This window comes from Chiloscyllium plagiosum, chromosome 18 (assembly GCF_004010195.1).
Source record: "Chiloscyllium plagiosum isolate BGI_BamShark_2017 chromosome 18, ASM401019v2, whole genome shotgun sequence".
Taxonomy (NCBI): domain Eukaryota; kingdom Metazoa; phylum Chordata; class Chondrichthyes; order Orectolobiformes; family Hemiscylliidae; genus Chiloscyllium; species Chiloscyllium plagiosum.
In genome coordinates this window covers 23,834,236-23,855,708 of record NC_057727.1, presented here as the reverse complement: position 1 = coordinate 23,855,708, position 21,473 = coordinate 23,834,236, and the positions used below count along the sequence as shown (strand labels likewise).

General features: G+C 40.0%; 2 protein-coding genes across 2 annotated transcripts in view; one reads left to right on the top strand and one right to left on the bottom strand.

Moving 5' to 3' along the window:
* Positions 1 to 21,473, bottom strand: part of syn2b (synapsin IIb) — a 405,239-nt gene that overhangs the window by 32,964 nt on the left and 350,802 nt on the right. The window contains exon 9 of the mRNA XM_043707946.1: positions 18,700 to 18,802. Within this exon, the coding sequence (XP_043563881.1) occupies positions 18,700 to 18,802 (103 nt within the window). The remainder of the gene's footprint in view (positions 1 to 18,699; positions 18,803 to 21,473) is intronic.
* Positions 1 to 21,473, top strand: part of LOC122558957 (metalloproteinase inhibitor 3-like) — a 147,127-nt gene that overhangs the window by 43,308 nt on the left and 82,346 nt on the right. The gene's annotated exons all lie outside the window — the stretch shown is intronic.

Here is a 21,473-nt window from a genome sequence, read left to right as displayed (position 1 = left end):
ATATTAAATGGCTCATGGCTAGTTTAAACTTGTCCTAGCTTTTCTTGATTCTCTGCTTCCTTCACTGGTTTGCAGCCATGCAACAATACAGAACAACAATTATGTAGGTGAGCAGGCAATTCCTGTGTGTGTGGACCTTATCCAATTTATAATTCCTAAAACTCTAAATTTATATTATGGTTCTTCAGATAAATTGATTCAGAAAACTGAAGAAAACAAACAGCATGCATTAAATCTATGAATCAATCATCATGTTAGCTTTCATTGGCAATTCTCAAATGAAATAAATAAAGAAATGTAATGAAAGAATTAGGGAATGATTTCAGTTGATATCTGTCTTCAGTTTTAGGAATGGCAAAATGCTAAATTGGAGGAGCGTAAAGAGTACATTTAAAAAAAATGTGCATTTTACGATCTGTGACTACATTCTCAAACTAGTTGGTGAAATGAATTGTATAAGCTTATGGCAGCTCTCTATTATGTTTGGTGGAATTATATACTGTTCAGTCTTTTACAGAGAAGGCACTTCTTCAGTCTTGCAATTTTACAATGTAAAATCAATTTCAATTTCTCTTGCAGTTGTCATGGTTTTGGTCCCTTCTCCATTTATTGGGTGTATTGCTTAAAAGGTCATGGTAACATTTGAAAATAAAGCACAACAATAATGATTACAATTTCTTTCCTTCCAGCTTCAAATGTCCAATATAAAATTCCAAGTCAAAATGTATATTGTATTTCAAATTATATAGCAGACAGACCTGCTTTATACTTCAGAGTTCAGGTCTGTTATAAATTTCTCCTCTCATTAGTCACTCTCTTAACTGGTCTTACTTCTGTCGGTCTTTACTCACATTACCTAGTTTTTTTTGTATAATTCTTGGTAACTCTTTTGCAATGCAAACAGGGTATTTGTGCCTTTGATGTATTTTTGCAATGCTTCTGACAATGGACTGAACAACCAATTCCTGAGATAATGCATATAAAAGTAAATAAACTGCTTAGTTTCACACTATGGACACAAGGAATAATGGTGAACTGTGGGTTGAACCCACAAAATGAGTACAATTCTACCCTGGCACTGTAATAAAAAACTCCTTAAGGCTAAATAAATACTTCACTTCATGTTACAATCTATTCTGATTTAATAGCTTTGGTTGTGTAAGCATGAAGCTGTTAGTCCATCACTGCCACATTCTGTTCCCTTCGATCCCTAACAAATCCCACCTTTGTGCTTTTTTCCTTTCAGCTACCCAGGAAGTGAGATCTGGTCAAGAAGTGCTGGAAGAGCAAGAAATGATGGAAAAAACTGATAAAGAGGAAACACTGTTACCCACTCACACTGGTCACCATCAGTTTGATATTGACAGGCTCCCTTTGCATCTCCATCCACGAGGACCGACTCAACATTGACATTTTTTCACTCCCACAGCTACCAGGATTACACCTCCTCCCACCCTTCCTCCTGCAAAAATGCTATCCCGTATTCCCAATTCCTCCGCCTCTGCCGCCTCTGCTCCCAGGAGGACCAGTTCCACAACAGAACACACCAGATGGCCTCCTTCTTTAAAGACTGAAATTTCCCCTCCCACGTTGTTGAAGATGCCCTGCAATGCATATCATCCATGTCCCGCACCCCTGCCCTTGAACCCCACCCCTCCAACTGCAACAAGGACACGGTGGCTCAGTGGTTAGCACTGCTGCCTCACAATGCCAGGAACCCAGGTTCAATTCCCACCTTGGGCAACTGTCTGTGTGGAATTTGCATATTCTCCCTGTGTCTGTGTGGGTTTCCTCCAGGTGCTCCAGTTTCCTCCCACACTCCAAAGGTGGGCAGGTCAGATGAATTGGCCATGCTAACTTACCCGTAGTGTTAGGTGCGTTAGTCAGGGATAAATGTAGGGGAATGGGTCAGGGTGGGTTGTTCTTCGGAGGGTTGGTGTGGACTTGTTGGGCCGAAGGGCCTGTTTCCACACTGTCGGGTATCTAATCTAATCTAAAAAAAATCCCTGGTCCTCACCTTCCACCCCACCAACCTCCGCATTAATCGCATCATCCGCCACCTACAAATGGACCGCACCACTAGGGATATATTTCCCTTCCCACCCTTATCCGCTTTCTGCAAAGACCATTCCCTCTGCAACTATCTGGTCAGCTCCATGCCCTCTACCAAGCCACCCCCTCCCCCCCGCTACTGCAGGAATTGCAAAACCTGTGCCCACACCTCCCCCTTTACCTCTGTCCAGGACCCCAAAGGAGTCTTCCACATCCATCAAAGCTTCACCTGTACATCCACACATGTCATTTACTGTACCCGTTGCTCCCGATGTGGTCTCCTCTACATTGGGAGACTGGATGCCTTCTCGCAGAGCGCTTCAGAGAACATCTCCGGGACACCCGCACCACCGCTCTGTGGCCGAACATTTCAACTACCACTCCAATTCTGCCGAGGACATGCAGGTCCTGGGCCTCTTCCACTGCCGCTCCCTCACCACCTGACGCCTGGAGGAAGAACACCTCATCTTCCGCCTCGGGACCCTTCAACCCCAGGGCATCAATGTGGACTTCACCAGTTTCCTCATTTCCTCTCCCCGCTCTTTACCCCAGTCCCAACCTTCCAGCTCAGCACCACCCTCATGACCTGTCCCACCTGTCAATTTTCCTTCTTACCTATCTGCTCCACCCTCCTCTCTGGCCTATCACCTTTAACCCCACCTCCATCCACCTATTGCACTCTCAGCTACCTTCTGCTCCTCGGATGCTGCCTGAACTGCTGTGCCCTTCCAGCACCACTAATCCAGAATCTGGTTTCCAGCATCTGCAGTCATTGTTTTTACCTACTTTCTCTCCAGCCTCACCCCCCTCCCATTTATTTCTCCACCCTGAGGCTCCCAGCTCATTCCTGATGAGGGGCTCCAGCCCAAAATGTCGATTTTCCTGCTCCTCGGATGCAGCCTGATCTGCTGTGCTTTTCCTGCAACACACTCTCAACTCCTGTAAACTTGATGGCAAGAACTGTTTCCTCAGAATGTTAAGGTTGTTTGGCATGCAGCAAACCACTGCAAATCTTAATATGGACTCTGTCAGGCATTGCAATGTTTATTTAATGTGGTCCGCACAATGCAAACATTGTTTTAGCACAACCATGATCTGCTCTCTGATATTTCTTGTAGCAGCATGGCTGTTGTTGTTTGCATGCTGTCATCTGAGTTGCGGACCAGAGCCATGAGTCATGTTGTCAAAGAATAGCCTTCATCACCTTTTGGTTTGTTGCCAACCTCAGAGTGAAGGTAACTTGGATACTGACCTGCATGAAATGCTGTACGTCAGTTTACTCCCTTTTGGTTGTGGTATATCTAAGACTAGGCATGGGCTGCCCACAAAGTGAGAAGCGAGAATGATGTTTTAGAGATCTACAGCATTGCAAACCTCTCAAGCTGCAGCCTGCTGTAAAACAGAGAATAGTCACTCATGGGGCTGATTTCATTGAAGATGACATTACTACAGTGAAAGTGTCCTTCCTAATGTTTGCTAGGAGGATTACTGCCTTAATACCCTCAATAGGACCTCCTGCTTAAAGCCCTTCTCCAGTCCATCAAAAGAAGCTTCTTCTGAACAATGTCATCTCTGCTCATTCTCCCAGTCATGGTGTATTCCAAGGGAAATTCCTACCATTGTTCTCATGTAAAGAGGTTTATGCAAAACCATTAAAGTCAGAACAAAGTTCTTTGCACAGTCACCACTCTCTGGACTTTAATGAACTCCAGGAACTGCCAGATGTTTTGAGAATTGCAGCAACAACAGCCAACTGTAATAAATCAGCAACTAATCTATATGTATTTGGTAATAGGAAGTGTTTGGAGGAATATGGGCCAGGTGCTGGCAGGTGGGACTAGATTGGGTTGGGATATCTGGTCAGCATGGACGGGTTGGACCGAAGGTCTGTTTCTGTGCTGTTCATCTCTAATCACTTAAATTGTTCAAGGAGGATTGGGGGTCCTTCCACTGCTGAACACATGCTCAATTATGCATGTTTGATAAAGGATGATTCGGAGATGCCGGTGTTGGACTGGGTGTACAAAGTTAAATATCACACAACACCAGGTTATAGTCCAACAGGTTTAATTGGAAGCACACTAGCTTTCGGAGCAACGGTCCTTCATCAATCACCTGATGAAGGAGCATTGCTCCGAAAGCTAGTGTGCTTCCAATTAAACCTGTTGGACTATAACCTGGAGTTGTGTGATTTTTAACCTTGATAAAGGATGTTAGCTGAAATAGTAGTACTAAGATCCAATCAACATCACATGTCGATTAATCTAACAATTTTGTGTGTTCTGCATCCTTCAGGTGAATTTTGTGGACGTTTGTCAGGCTTTCACTTGTTAACCACCATTCCTCAATCAATGTGATGGGTGGGTTATTTACTTAAAACATTTGTCTATATATTCGCTTAATGAGCATAATTATGGCCATCTGCAAATTCCACTTGGATTTTTACACTATTTCAACATGGGAAATCCTTCCTTTTAATGCACATCAGCATTCTTTGTTTGCCTGATAACTCTCAATTAAAACATAATTATTCATTTACTACAAGTATACAGGAAAAGATGTCAGGGTGTCTTGTGGCTATGTGGTACCATTCCTACCTCTATGTTCAAGTTACGCCTGCCAATAGCAAAATAATGTGAACAAGTTGATGAAAGTAACTACAGCAATGGTCACGAAAGTTGGCTTACCTGATGTCATGATAAATGATTGTGATTGGTTAAGTTCATAAGAATGGACTGACTTCAAAATTTGCAATAATTGCAGTTGTAAATGCATCTAAAACAGTATTCTTGCTCTGAATGCGCTTCAAAACAATCCTGGAAATGCCTAACCAACTCTCCCCTATCTCCTTGTATATTGAGGTATTTCTGCTTTCTTAGGAAGAGGGTTCATGAGCAATATTGAAAAAGGCTTTGTAATCAAATGGTTGATTTCCTAGTGATCTTGGTGGATCTGAATTCCTTCCCCTGTTGATCTGTTATCATGGCACTATATATATTTCAATGACCTATGGTGGCTGACATTTGCTGCTCCAAGTGTTCTTGGCTGCAGTTAAATATTCCAACAGTTACTACTCAAATATGACAATGTGAGAATTTTGAGGTACTCAGAGACATAATGAACTTTTAATTGCATTGTGTGTTTTTTAAAAGGGTGATATAAAGCCAAAGGTTGACTGCAGATGCAGATGCAGATGCAAATGTAGCGACAGTCTGCTGGGGAACTCTGGAATATCACACATGAAAAGGCTAAGGGAACTTCACATTGCAACCTTTCAATAGGAGAGAGGCAAATCAAAACAAACTGGACAGTGATTTCCTGTGGCTGCAGACAAAATGAGGGACTGACTGGAAGATAGGCATCCACAAGAGAAAGGATCCTTTTTAAATTTAACTTATTACCACCAATTGAAGGTGATGGTGGTTGAATAAAGAAGCTCATCCATCCTCACCTCAAAGCTTGATAATTTGGGGTATCTTGTCTGGAACTGCAACAAATTGGAGAACTCTGCAAGTACTGGTCATAACATATAAAATGTAAAAGAGAATGCTTTACATATGTTTACTCTTTGTACGCAATGACTCCATCTTACATCAGTTAAACCTCTTTGTCCTAACAAAGAACATTATAATGCTAATTAAAACACAGATATTTTATTATACGTTTTACAACAGTAGTGTCTGGTAAAGTTTGTCTATGCCATTTTCTTTGAACTCTGTCTAAATACTTTTTCTCTCTAACCCTCCATTTCTCTTCTTTTACAAACCCTCCCAATCTATTTCTCTTAAAGAGGTCTTGCTTATTTTAAAAACATCAATATCTTTTATAATATGTGTTTGACTTAGAAAGAGGAAAGAAATTGTTTGGCTGCTTTTTTGTCTGCCTGTTTTTGCTTGTAGTTTGACTCTTGTAAAAATATAAGATCAGAAGACTTTGGAGCTGCAGTTGGACATTCAAATCTATCAAATCTGCTTCTCTATTCAGTAAAACTATGGTTGATCTGATTGCAGCCTTAACACCATCTGCTTCCCTAGACTTGGTTCCCTTATCAATCAAATATAGGTCAAACATCTAGCTAGCCTTGAATATGCCAACAACCCAGCCTCTGATGGAAATGTGAAAGAGAGATCCAAAGTCAAATAGCTGTCTGAGAGAAGAAATATCCTCATCTGCATCTTAAATGAGAGATCTCTTATCTTTACTCTAGGGAAATAAGGCAGGGTAGATGACTGAGGTGTCAGTGGGGGGAATACTTTGGGGCCAGCGACCATAATTCTATTAGTTTTAAAATAGTGATGGAAAAGGATAGACCAGATCTAAAAGTTGAAGTTCTAAATTGGAGGAAGGCTAATTTTGATGGTATTAGGGAAGAACTTTCAAAAACTGACTGGGGGCAGACTTTCACAGTAAAGGGACAGCTGGAAAATGGGAAGCCTTCAGAAATGAGATAATGAGTGTCCAGAGATAGTATATTCCTGTTAGGATGAAAGGAAAGCCGCTTAGGTGTTGGGAATACTGGATGACTCGGGAAATTGAGGGTTTGGTCAAGAAAAAGAAGGAAACATATGCCAGGTATAGACAGGAGAGATCGAGTGAATCCTGAGAAGAGTATAAAGGCAGTAGGAGTATACTTAAGAGAGAAATCAGGAGGGCAAAAAGGGGACATGAGATAGCTTTGGCAAATAGGGCGAAGGCGAATCCAAAGGGTTTTTAAAAATACACTAAGGACAAAAGGGTAACTAGGGAGAGAATAGGGCCCCTCAAAGATCAGTAAGGTGGCCTTTATGTGGAGCCGCAGGAGATGAGGGAGATAATAAACAAGTATTTTGCATCAGTGTTTATGTGGAGAAGGACATGGAAGATATAGAATGTAGAGAAATAGATGGTGACATCTTGAAAAATGTCCATATTACAGAGGAGGAAGCGCTGGTTGTCTGAAAATGCATAAAGATAGATAAAACCCAGGACCTGATCAGTGTACCCTAGAACTCTGTGGGAAGCTAGGGAAGTGATTGCTGGGTTCCTTGCTGAGATATTTGTATCATCGATAGTCACAGGTAAGGTGCCGGAAGACTGGAGGTTGGCTAACATGGTACCACTATTTAAGAAAGATGGTAAGGACAAGCCACGGAACTACAGACCGTTGAGCTTGATGTCAGTGGTAGGCATGTTACAGAGTCATACAGATGTACAGCACAGAAACAGACCCTTCGGTCCAACCCGCTCATGCTGACCAGATATCCCAGTCCAATCTAGTCCCATCTGCCAGCACCTGGCCCATATCCCTCCAAACTCTTCCTATTCATATACCCATCCAGATGCTTTTTAAATGGTGCAATTGTACTAGCCTTCACTATTTCCTCTGGCAGCTCATTCCATACACATACCACCCTCTGCGTGAAAAAGTTGCCCCTTAGGTCTCTTTTATATTTTTCCCCTCTCACCCTAATCCTATGCCCTCTGGTTCTGGACTCCCCAACCCCAGAGAAAAGACTTTGTCTATTTATCCTATCCATGCCCTTCATGATTTTATAAAACTCTATTAGGTCACCCCTCAGCCTCTGACTCTCCAGGGAAAACAGCCCTAGCCTATTCAACCTCTCCCTATAGCTTAAATCCTCCAACCCTGGCAACATCCTTGTAAATCTTTTTCTGAACCCTTTCAAGTTTCACAACTTTCCGATAGGAAGGAGCCCAGAATTGCACGCAATATTCCAACAGTAGCCGAACCAATGTCCTGTACAGCCGCAACATGACCTCCCAACTCCTATACTCAATACTCTGACCAATATAGGAAAGCATACCAAATGCCTTCTTCACTATCCTATCTAAGTGCAACTCCGCTTTCAAGGGGCTACGAACCCGCACTCCAAGGTCTCTTTGTTCAGCAACACTCCCTAGGACCTTACCATTAAGTGTAGATTTGCTTTCCCAAAATGCAGCACCTCACATTTATCTAAATTAAACTCCATCTGCCACTTCTTAGCCCATTGGACCATCTGATCAAGATCCCGTTGTAATCTGAGGTAACCTTCTTCGCTGTCCACTACACCTCTAATTTTGGTGTCATCTGCAAACCTACTAACTGTACCTATTATGCTCATATCCAAATCATTTATGCTAATCAGGCTCCCATGGGGAACCTTGTCGAACGCCTTACTGAAGTTCATATAGATCACATCTACCACTCTGTCTTCATCAATTTTCTTTGATACTTCTTCAAAAAGCTCAATCAAGTTTGTGAGACATGATTTCCCATGCACAAAGCAATGTTGACTATTTCTAATTGGTTCTTTATTGGTCAGAGCATTGAGTATAGGAGGTGGGAAGTCATGTTGCAGCTGTACAGGATGTTGGTTAGACTATTTTTCGAATATTGCATGCAGTTCTGGTCTCTTTCCTATCAGAAGGATGTTGTGAAACTTGCAAGGGTTCGGAAAATATTTACAAGGATATTGCCTGGGTTGGAGGATTTGAACTATAGGAAGAGGTTGAAAAGGCTGGGGCCATTTTCCCAGATGTAGGCTGAGGGTGAGGGGTGACCTTATAGAGGTTTATAAAATCATGAAGGGCATGGATAGGGAAAATAGACAAGGTCTTTTCCATGGAATTCGGGAGTCCAGAAGTAGAGGGCATAGGTTTAGTGTCAGAGGGATAAGATATAGAAGAGACCTGAGGAGCAACCCTTTCTCGCAGAGGGTGGTGAGTGTATGGAATGAGCTGTCAGAGGAAGTGGTGGAGGCTGGTACAATTGCAACTTTTTTAAAGGCATCTGGATGGATGCATGAATAGGAAGGGTTTGGAGGGATATGGGCCAGGTGCTGGCAAGTGGGACTAGATTGGGTTGGGATATCTAGTCAGCGTGGATGAGTTGGACCAAAGGGTGTGTTTCCATGCTGTACACCTCTATGACTCTGTGACTCATGGTTTGAGAATCCCATATGAGAGGCAACGTTTTCTGATCATTTGCCCTGTCATGCTCCCTCAACATCTTACGTGTTTCAATAAGAACATCTCTCATTCTTCTAAATTCCAATGAATGTGGGCCCAACTAATCTGAAGAAGTGTCACTGGATCCAAAACATTAGTTCTGCTTTCTCTCCACAGATGCTGCCAGACCTGCTGAGTTTGTCCAGAAGTTTCTGTTTTAGTTTCAGATTTCTAGCACAGCATTTCTTTGTTTTATTTTATCACCCCAGGAATCAGCTTAGTGAGCCTTCTCTGAACTACCTCCAAAGCAAGTATGTCCTTCAGAGTGTGAGCCTGGTCCTTTTCAATTTCTCAATCAAAGTAGAAGGAAATAGTTAGCTGGCTCCAAAATTCAGCTTTCTGTTGTGAAAATTTGGCATTACCTTTAAGAAAGCCCCCGCCCCTCCATCCCAGCCACATCCTCTGTTCTCGTTCGATCTGTCTTGGCAGCTCAGAAGTGTAATTGTTTATCCATTCTTTTCGTCATTATCACTTGTATTCTCCTCTTGTATCCTGACTCTTCCTTTCCTCAATGTACCACATGAAAAAATAATATTTTCATTACGACACAGCACTACAGAGTGTAAACTGTTCCTTAAAACAAACTGCACTAGTTGTTCCAGATAATTCCCTGGCAGAAGGTTGACATTTTAAAGTACATCAGAGTAAGCTGAAACTTTTCAAAGCAAGTTAATATGATATTGTTCCTTAGATTCTGATGCAGAGATAACATCATTTGCCTAGTAATACTAGTAATGCTGTAGGGTTATAGGTTCATATCCTGTTGTAGCAGCTGGTGAAATCTGAATTCAATTCATAAAATGTGGAATTGAAAATGAGGCTCAGTAATGGTGACTATGAAATATTTGCAAATTGTCATAAAAAAATGTCTATCTGGTTCACTGATATCATTTAGGGAAGGAAATCTGCCATCCTTCCCAGATCTTTAAGTGACTCCAAACCCAGAACAATATTGTTGATTCTAAATGCCATTTGAAATCATCTAGGAAGCCACTCAGTTCGGGGGCAATTAGGGACAGTCAACAATGCTAACCTTGTCAGCCATTCCATGAAAGAGTGAAAATAATCTCAAATTCAATTAATTGTAAAATAAGATAATAGATGCATTTTAAAGTAAGTTACAGTAATAAATTGACATGAATAGCAGAGAACACTACACAGAATAATTAGTACCTAATTCCAATGAGGAGGTTGACAGCCATTTTTTTGGGCATAGGTCTAGTGTCGCATTATTCATTATAATCCATTAAAATTCAGAATCTTCTTCAGAGAAGCAGTGATATTTTTTGAAACCAATTTTGTATACCATTACCTACTTAGCATGTACACAGCACACCCAGTGAGCCTGGGTGAACCATGGACATAGTGCCTTTTATTGTAACTAAATTGGCAGGCCTTTACCACCAGATCTATTGCAATGTTCAGCGAAAATTGCAATAACATTAGCATTCACATTTACTCCAGTTTTATTAAACATATTCGAGCATCCATCATGTCTCCAGTTAATGTCGGTGATAATGAAAGGTTTTCTAATTTATGCAAATGTGTAATGACTATCTGGTGACAGCAAGGAAAATCAAACCGCTAAGGAGTTGTCACATTCAGGAAAATAATGACAACCCTGAATAGAGAAACAAATTATCTAAAAGGTTAAAGAGATTGCCAGGATATAATGTAGAGGGGAAAAAATGAAACATGCAGAGTGACATTCCTGATGCAAGGACATTTCATAGTGTAGTCAATTCATTTGTAATGGCCTTCATTTTATTTGTGTTTGCAGTGACCTTGATCATTGCTGTGGCAGCTGATTATTCATTGCACACCTTGCTGCATATGATAATCATTTCTGCATCCAAAGTACACAACTGAATGATACTAAATTTGCATGTGTTTGAATCTGAGCAGTTTGTGATAATTTGAACAATTTCATGCTTATTGACAGACCCAGGGGCTTAAACAATTGAAGATTGTTGTGTAAAAAGTGAATGAATATTTTGATTTAGAAACATTAGAAAACAAAATTCCTAATGAGAAGTTTACAACAACACTACAGCCTAGTGGGTTGGTATCATGTTTATGTATGACACTATCTTCCTTTCACTGTTCTTCATTATCCTTACCAGCATATCCTCTATTTCTTGATCCCTTATGTGTTTAGTTAACTTTCCCTTTGATGAGCCTTTGCAATAGATCTCAACTATTCTTTGTATGTTCCATATTCTTCATTCTTTGGATAAAGATGTTTCTCTTGAATTATTAGTAACTAACGTAAACTTATGAGCCCCCTCCTCAAGTGGAAAATATTTCAGTATGTCTACTTCATCAGAATATTTCATTAGCTTAAAGCCTTTGATCAGACCACTCCTCAGACTTCTATCTACAGGAATTAAAAAAAGAGACTGAGCATGTTTGTCATTTTGTGATATATATTACTTCTAGGTTCTGGTGACAGCATATGAATCTTCTTTTAACCTTCCCCAATGCCTGTCTGTCATCTTTTATAACATAGACACCCCATAAACTGTGTACAATGTTCCAAAAGTGACCTAACCAAGGTTCAAGAGAAGTTTAACATAATTTCTCAACTTTTTGTATGCAGGATTATAAAACAAGAAAACCAAACACTAAAATTTGCTTCTTAAATTAATCAGAAGCAAGAACAGTCCACCCAGCTTCTTTAGGATGTTCTGTCATTCAGTAAAATCATGGAATAGAAATGAAAAGTAGGGAAATTATGTTCAATCTGTATCGAACATTGTTGACGCCACACTTGGTGGACTTCATGCAGTTCTGGTCATAAAAGGGCAATAGTGGAACTGGAGAGGATGCAGAGACAATTTAGAAGGAAGATTCATTGTGGAAGTGCATTAGATTTACACACCTGTAATGGATTGAGAAGCTGTGTTTCCACCTCCTTGAAAGAAAGAAGGCTGAAATGGGACCTAATAGAGGTAATTAAAATTATGAAAGATTTTGAAAGACTGGATAGAGAGAGAATGTTTTCTCTTGAGGGGAAATATTATAACTAGGAAATATTATAACAAGAGTCTATCAATATAAGATACTCACTAAGAAAATGAACATGTGATTCAGAAGAAACTTGTTTTGTCCAAAGAGCTGTGCAAATCTGCAATATGCTTCCATGAGGATTGGTTAATGGAAATAAATCACAGAATCCCTACTATGTGGAAGCAGGCCATTTGGCCCATCAAGTCCACACCTGCCCTCCGAAGATAATTCCACCCAAACCCATCCTATCTCTGCAACCCTGCATTCCCCATGGCTTATCCACCTGACTTACACATCCTGAACACTATGGACAATTTAGCATGGCGAATCCATCTAACTTGCACTTCTTTGAATTGTGGGAGGAAACCAGAGCACGCAAAGAAAACATACACAGATTTAGGGAGAATGTGCAAACTCCACACGGATAGTCGCCCAAGGGTGAAATCTAACTCAAGTCCTTGATGCTGTGCCACAGTGCCAGCAAATATAGATGCATTTAAGAGAAAGCAAGACAATCATATGAAGGAGAAGAAAATGAAGAGCAATAATGACAGACTTGGATGAGGAATGGTGGTAGAAAGCTCAGATGGAGTATAAGTTCAGGCATGGCCTAATTAGCTAATTGTTGTGTTTCTGTGTCACACATTGTCTATAATCCAATTACATTCCTCTGTGAATGAACCCTGCTGCTTGATATTTTTTAAACATCTTGATTAATTTACAATACACTCCTATTGATTTATGAATGTGCACCCTGCAACCTCTTTGCCCCCTATGCCTTTTAGGCACTTATCATGCAAACAGAATGTGGCTTCTTTATTCTTCACCTCACCTGAAATTCAGTTGCCAAGCAGTGATAGGAAATTCATGCAAGTGCTGAAGTTTAAATTAACAACCTTTACAAAACATTTATGGAAAATTCTTGTGGTCTAATGTGTTTGAATTCTGTTGACACAGACTTGCTCCCATTCCATGTTAGATACATATCAGAAGGAAAGTTATTCATTAAATCATGCAAGTTATATTTTATGTAACTTGAGTACTGATTTAAGAAATGTGATTATCTTCCACTACAATCCATATAATACATACTTTGTTCACAATCGATTTCCTATAAAATCTGAATAATTTATTTGCTACTACTTAGCTCCAAAAAGCTTTATAACAGTTTTAGTATCAGCCATGTTTGAACACATTGGCCTTTTCTTGATTTGGTGATGTACAATGAGGCAGACTTGATTAGAGAGCTGAAAATTTTTATTACCTCATGGGATGTTGTTGGCTGGACTAGCATTTCTTCCCCATCTCTGGTTGCCATTGAGAAGGTGGCAGTGAGCTGCATTCTTGAAGTCCACCACCATGCAAGAGTGGATGTGGCAGGACTGCAGAGCTTAGACCAGATATGTTGGCTGTGGGATTGTTTAGACCTGTGTATCACTTGCTGCTTCTGCTGTTTAGTAGGCACGCAGTTCTGTTTGGTAGCTTCACCAGTTTGACGCCTCATTTTGAGGTATGTCTGGTGCTGCTTCTGTCATGCCCACCTACATTCTCCATTAAACCAGGCTTGATGGTAATGGTTGAGTGGGAGAATATACTGGGCTATGAGGTAGCAGATTGTGCTGATGGCCCACTGTGCCTCATGGATGAATTGCTAGATCCATTTAAAGTGTTTGGTTCTCGCACATCAATAGTGCCACACAACACGATGGAGGAAGCCTTCACTGTGACCATAAATGATACATTTCACCCTGCAGTTGTAACTACTTTGTTCCTAAATCAAATTTACTTTGTTAATACATATTAAAGTTAAGGTTTCCCTTAACATATTTGCATAGCATTTGAAAAAGGCAGTTTACACAAAATAGAATAAGTTTTCCCTGTCCAAGGTGTACTGCTGCTTAAAGGTAGTATGTGATGTGCAGAACATCAGTATGATGGTTACCATTGCATCCGAAATGTTGAAAGTAACCAGGTTCACAGACCAGTGCAAAAATGATCGAAATATTCTGTCAGATGTATTCACAATTTAACAAATGCACAATGACAAATGCTACAGAATAAGTGTTTCAAAATACACTTTTAGAAAATATGTCAGGTACCGTATGCTAGTGATTATCAGAGCTTTGGATAAAAGATTCAGTTTGATTGTCAATGGACATTTCAGGCACCGTGTTACAACTTCCACCTGTAAGCGGTGTGAAATCAGAGGAGTGGTGGCACCCTAGCATCAGTGGGTCACCAGGTTTCCAACTGGCTACCCTTGGTTGTCTTCAGCATTGTGCAGTCACTAAATATGGGTGGCAGAATGATGAAGGACTTTAATTTACTATGGAGAGAAATAAATGTACAAATACACCTTCTCATTTAAAATACTGCAATGCGTCAGTTGACTGCAATTTAGTATACCTATTAATCTTCCTCTAATTCTTTCCACCTCTACAGTCTTTCATTAACTTGGCACTATGAAAAATAATTGTTTCTTTGCTGATTCTAGTAGAATTTTCTACTTTATTTAATTCAAAACAGAATAGTGGAGTATAAGAAAAAGTAATCCTTCCACAGACTTTGTGCTATAATGAAGATAAGGCTGATTAGGTAGATATACAGAATTATTTTACATTTGAGAAGGAATCCAAATCTAGAGTTCATAAATGTATAAAATGTGAATAAACTGTTGGGATTGCTATTTCTCAATTTTTGCGAAGTTCATATATTAACACATTATTAATATGGTAAATACGTTTTACAAATTTCAGTTTTGTTCTAAATGAACTTAGTACTTTAATGTTCTCTCTGAAGTAATCTGGTTACTGCAGACTAAAACACAATAGTTACATGTGTAATTTAAGTTTATTAATATCAATAAATTTTGCTAAATAATATTGCTGTTAGTCACACCAACCATGTCCCTCAGTACTAATAAGAAGTTCATTATCTACAACTAACTACCCATTAGTGACCTCTTTTATAAGTGTTAGCAACTACACCATAGGAATTACAACATTAATTACGTCATAGTACCTGGACCACTTGCTTTATTCAATTATCACTTATATTCAATTCCACTCCGACTTTAAGTTTTGAACCAGCTTGCTTTAATACTGAATTAAAAAATGCTTTGCACAGCTTTTTCCATTGGATTCTAGATTTGTAAGGAATCATAGTTTAGACAATGAATACAAAAAGAAATAATGAAGTATTCTATAGAGGCATAAGTAACAAAAGGAGATTAAGATATGCAAGTAGCAACTAGTTGAGGAATTAAATAAACTTAAAGGGAACAACACTGAAATGGGAGACATTGTGAACAGATACTTTCAATCAGTTCTCATTGAACAGACTAACAAGGAGAAATTTACACGCGCAAAAGATCTCAAAAATGTTACACCCACATTGAATGTGGTCTCAAAATTCTGTTAGGTGGGCATTTCCAGGATTTTGACCAAGAGACAATAATGAAGAAATGATGATATATGTCTAAGTTCAGATGGTTTGAATTGGAGCAAAGGTTTATCCTGAGCAGCACCCATTGCCCTTACCCTTCCTGATAGACAAAGTTTGGAAATGAAATCTGCTGCTGATTGGTGAATTTCTGCCCTGCAGCATGGAGAGAGCAGACACAGCAGCTACAATATGTCAATGGTGGGGGGAATGTTTAAACCAGTGAATGGGTTACTGATCTAGCAATCTATTTGTCTTGGGTAGTGTTAAACCTGTCAGTTTTTCTGCATCCAGTGCAAGAAATTAAAGAATATTCCATCACACACCTGACTTCTATATTTTAGTTGGGAGAAAGGCTTTATTAAAAAAAAACAGAAATGAACCACTTTTGGTAGAAAAACTAACTTCTAACATGGTAGCATAGTCATGACATTTGAATAAAAAATTTAATTGATTGTCTGGGCAATGGTCATACTCAGGTTTATGATGGGAGGGACTCAATTTATTCATTAAACACCGATTGTCAAAGAGAGATGATGACTTTTTTATGTATGAAAACTAGACAATGTTGAGGTCTAGATGCATGTGATATGGGCCACTTTTTTATCTGAGAAATTGCAAATGGAGCTGAAATCCATGCAAACATCAGTGAAAAGTCTCCACATCTGACTGGATGATAGTTGCCAAGGAACCTTTTGTAAATGAGGAAAAGAAGCCATAGATTAATAGTGAACTCTAGAGATGTCAGTGTAAAGAGTGGAAGAAGAAATATTGAGTTGAGATGCGTCGGTTTAATTATACTGATGGCAATGTCACTGAGTTAGACAACCTTGGAAAAGCATTGCAGGAAATGGTATGGTTGACCATGTCAAAGGCTTCAAGGAGGACAAGGAGGGACATGGTTACAGTATGAGCAGGTTATCATTTGTGCATTTTTTTCGAGGTGTTTCAGCACTGTGGCATGCAGAAGCCAGAAATTCACCTTCAGAATTACAGGAAAGTTGAATATGTATTGGGAAGCATAGCAGCTTAGGATCTTTGAAGAGAAGGATGTTCCCAGGATCTGAGGATCTGAGCTAAAGGGAGAGGCTGAACAGGCTGGGGTTGTTTTCCCTGGAGCGTCGGAGGCTGAGGAGTGACCTTATAGAGGTTTACAAAATTATGAGGGGCATAGATAAAATAAATAGGCAAAGTCTTTTCCCTGGGGTCAGGGAGTCCAGAACTAGAGGGCATAGGTTTAGGGTGAGAGGGGAAAGATATAAAAGAGACCTAAAGGGCAACTTTTCCACGCAGAGGGTGGTACGTGTATGGAATGAGCTGCCAGAGGATGTGGTGGAGGCTGGTACAATTGCAACATTTAAGAGGCATTTGGATGGGTATATGAATAGGAAGGGTTTGAGGGATATGGGCCGGGTGTTGGCAGGTGGGACTAGATTGGGTTGGGATATCTGGTCGGCATGGACGGGTTGGACCAAAGGGTCTGTTTCCATGCTGTATATCTCTATGATTCTATGACTCTATAAATGGAAAACTTGATCTAGAACAGATGAACTTGCTATTTTGGAACAAGAAGGGGTTGAAAGCAGTACTTTTAGAGAGCTAAAAATATGGATCAAAAGAAAAAAAACAAACTAATGAATCTGTCTTCAGTACATTTCACATATAAAATAATATATGACAAACAGCAATAACAATGGCATGTTACAGGATTGATTTAAACATGAAAGATCCAAAAATATGAGGAGCTCAAGACTGAGCATTGAGCTCACAAGCTAGTGAAATGCTAGTGTCTTTATTGTGTATGTACATTGTACCTTGAACTTTTAGTTTGGGATTGAGCCTTCAGTGGATCAATAAAGCAACTGGTTTGAAATACTAATAAACAGACAGAAGATAATTACAATTCAAAGATTGCTCCATGTTCATTTATAGAGGTTAGAGTTAGAGGTGTGAAAATAATATACAACAAGAGGACCTTGCATAGTTTCATAATGGAGCTGATGTGTTTGGCAAGATTGAAGTTATATTGATTGTACTCAAACACAATCTGCAGTCTCATGACTTGGCATATTGCAAATGCTGTAATTATCATCAATCCCGGGGATCAACTCTGGTTCAATGGAGAGTACATGAGGGCACAACAAGAGCAGCATCAGGCAAACCAAAAAAGGAAACTGTGTCAACTGGTGAAGCTACAACACAGAACTACTTATTTGCCAAACAGAATAAGCAGCAAGTGATACCACAATCAATGGATCATATCTTCATTCTGCAATCCTGCCAAATCTAGTTGAGAATGATGGTAACAAGAGGAGAAGGATCCGCAAATATCTCAAACCTCAATGATTGGGACCTAACACATCTGTGCAAAGATAAGGCTGCAGCACTAGCAACAATGTTCAGCCAAAAGTGCTGAGTGGTTAGTCCGTCTCAGCCTCCATCGGAGCTCCCCAGAAATAAAGGTGTCAATCTTCAGTCACTTCAATTCACACCCTGTGATATCAAAATGGCTAAGGCACTGAATATTGCAATATAGCATGTACCATATCAACATCCTGGAAATAGTACTGAAACCATGTATTCCAGAATTTGCTGTGTGTCTAGCCAATTTGTTCCAGTACAGCTACAACACTGGTGTTTAACTAAAAATGTGGGAAATGGCCCAGTTTTGCCCTGTAGACCAAATCTAGGTAAATGAAGGGATCTCAAGATCCTTTAAAGAATAGGCAAAACATTGGGTGGAAATAAATGTACAATGGGGCCACCTTGAAACTTACAAGCTTAAAAATAATTGTGTTCATAATTAAGTTACTAGTACTTGCTTTGCTTAAGTACAGTAAATATCTTAGTTTTAAATATGAACTCTGTGACACAATTCTTTTAGTTGATACCTTGAAGTTCACATTTCATTTTAAACATTATCAGTCACTACTGAGACCATAGAACATTCTCCTTTTTTTCATAGATTTGCTTTAAACTGGATACCAGTATTTGCTGTTTGTCTACTCCATGGTAATTAATTAAAATAAATTTGCATGATATTTCCCATGGAATTTAGTGTTTGTGGCATTAGGGCTGACATAGTAATGGGATTTGCATAAAGCCGAATACATTGCTAATTATTTCTATTGACCATTGCTAGATAGGGTTGGGTAGTGTGGTGATCCATCAGGGTCTTGCTGTTCCCCTTTCCCCTCCCCTTCTTACCTCAATTATATAATCCTTTCCATCCTTTCCATGGACAGCTTTCACAGCACAGATATCCAACCCACCAAACATTTCACAGCATTTATCAACCCAAAATCTGTACCTGTCATAGAGAAAAGAAAACATAGATTTCAGCTGGTGTCCAAAGATTTCATTTCATTTCAACTCTGCCACCTTTTCAAACAGATCACAAACATTCCTGTAACAATGAGAAAAGAACTTCTTCCACTACTTTCAAGAACTGTTTCTGCTGTACAGAGAAAATGATTGATGTCCTTGTGCTCAACTTTATCTGTGTATGGAAAGACAGAAGTCTTAATTTTAACCATTATGTGTACAGAGAAAGGCAGCTGACCAACCATTCTGGTGTGAGTGGCCTGGAAAATCTTAACACTTATGTTTCATCAGCATAGACTTTGTTAGCCTGGTGCTTAGATCAAGTGGGAAGCTGCAGCTAATTGGTGTCTTGGAGCAGGATTTTGGGTTCAGGAGCTCACTACAACTGACCTGAAACAATGGTTCCGTCCTGGCTAAAGGAGGGAGAAGGAAGCCTGAGGCCCACAATGAAACCATATAAAACTGTTTACCTTTATGCTGGTCCTGGTGCATGTCCTTTTTGCCACCAGATAGGTGAGAAGCCAGAATGCGGCTCCAATGAGTGTGACTAAATTGCAACTGAATGCTGATTACTTAACGTGAGCCTGATCTGCATATTTTAAATGAAGATCAAACTGCCTTCCAGAGTGTTTTTGCCTGTCCTGAAGAGTGAATTACGATCACTATCAATGGAAAGTAGTGGTATCAGTGTGGGTCAATCACTCTGGCTATTGCCAGTTTTATTATCACAGTAGACAGGATTGTGACCGGCCCTGAAAATCTTTTGACAAGAAGATAGAAAAATAATGAAGGATGTGGCGATATTGCATACTTTAATTACAGAATCATGAATATACGAGTGAAAGGTTGCAGACATTTTTACAAGAGTCTCCATTAAAAACGTATGCTTTTTAATATGCAGCTGATTTTGAACTTGTTAACCTAAATGGGACACTGACAAGAATTAGTACTTGTTCTTCAGTTTCATTCTGCTATCAATGCAGCTGGTAACATGGAGTAGAATTGCAGCCCTATAAAATTCATGCTCAAAAAAAGTTTTCAATTTCCACTTGCTACAGCTCTTATAAAATGACATTTTGCCAGTCACAGGCAACCTTTGGTCACTCCCTGTTCCTGAAACAAGCTGCTCTGTAGATTTTAGTTCTGCACCCACTTGTGAATTTCAGTGACGCTATTCCTGCAGGATGACTTCAGGTGATTTTATACTCTAAATCAGCAAACGTAATTAACTAGACTATAGGTTTGGCACATCATTGAACACCTCTGTTTGCAAACAGTTGCTAAAATGAAACTCTAATTATATCAGGATAATTATATTCTTTAAATATAGATATGTGCAACAGTGTAGCATCATAGACGTTATATGGGAATTTGTCTGTGGAGGGAATTGAGATTTGTCATCCCTTTTAACAGTCTATTATTTACTTTTATATTAACTTCAGGAATAAAAAACAGCAAAGAAAAATATGAGAATCAGGAAATGAAAAACAAAGACATTACACTTGCTGTCTAACTGGATTTCCGGGATTAGTCCAAATTGGCACAAAGTACTGTTTGATAAATGCAACTCCCTGACAAATGCAGAATCTTGTATAAAATGCGGCAATTTTGATATTATTTGAAACTTAGAATACAGTCAAAGTGCAAATTATTCTTTTTAGTTTTCTCTGAATTGTCATTGTTTATAATTCCTCACGTTGGTCTATAGGCCAGCAGGTTGTGGGAAGCCAGAAGAAATTGTGATTGAAATGACTTTATCCTCCCCATTCTTGAAACTGTCTGCAAATTTAGTCGAAAGTGAGGATTTCAGATGCTGGAGGTCAGAGTTGAAGAGTGTGGTGCTGGAAAAGCAGCCGGTCAGGCAGCATCCGAGGAGCAGGAGAGTCAACTTTTCAAGCATAAGCTCTTCATCAGGAATGAGGGGGTAGCCCAAAGGGGCTGAGAGATAAACGGGAGGGGCTGGGGCTGGGGAGAAGGTAGCGGGGAATGGATTAGGGAAGGAGATGTGGCTGTGGTAATGGGTCTGCTTCAGGACGTGGCTGAAAAGCTTCAGGGCAGAGGAGATGACCAAGCGGTGGAGTGAGAAAGAAACTCACTGAGATCCTTGTAGAGGGAGGAGGAAAACTTCTTCAAGGTAAACATCCTTGGAACAGGCTTCGCAGTAAGTTTATAAAACTAGGAGAAAATGAGGACTGCAGATGCTGGAGATCAGAGTCAAAAAGTGTGGTGCTGGAAAAGCACAGCAGGCCAGGCAGCATCCAAGGAGCAGGACAATCGATGTTTCGAGCATAAGCCATTCATCAGGAATGGGTGGTGGCCCAAAGGGGCTGACAGATAAATGAGAGGGGGGGTGGAGCTGGAGGGAAGATAGCTGAGAATGCGATAGGTAGATGAAGATGGGGGGTGACAGTGATAGGTCAGAGTTGCGGGTGGAGTGGATAGGTGGGAAGGAAGATGGACAGGTAGGACAGTTCAAAACGGCAGTGCCGCGTTGGAGGGTGGATCTGGGATTAGGTGGGCGGAAGGGAGATGAGGAAACTGAGGAAATCCACATTGATTCTGTGTCGTTGGAGGGTCCCAACGAGGAATATGAGGTGTTCCGCCTCATTTATTCTGTCACTGTTGAAATATTGCATGCAATTCTGATCTCGTTCCTA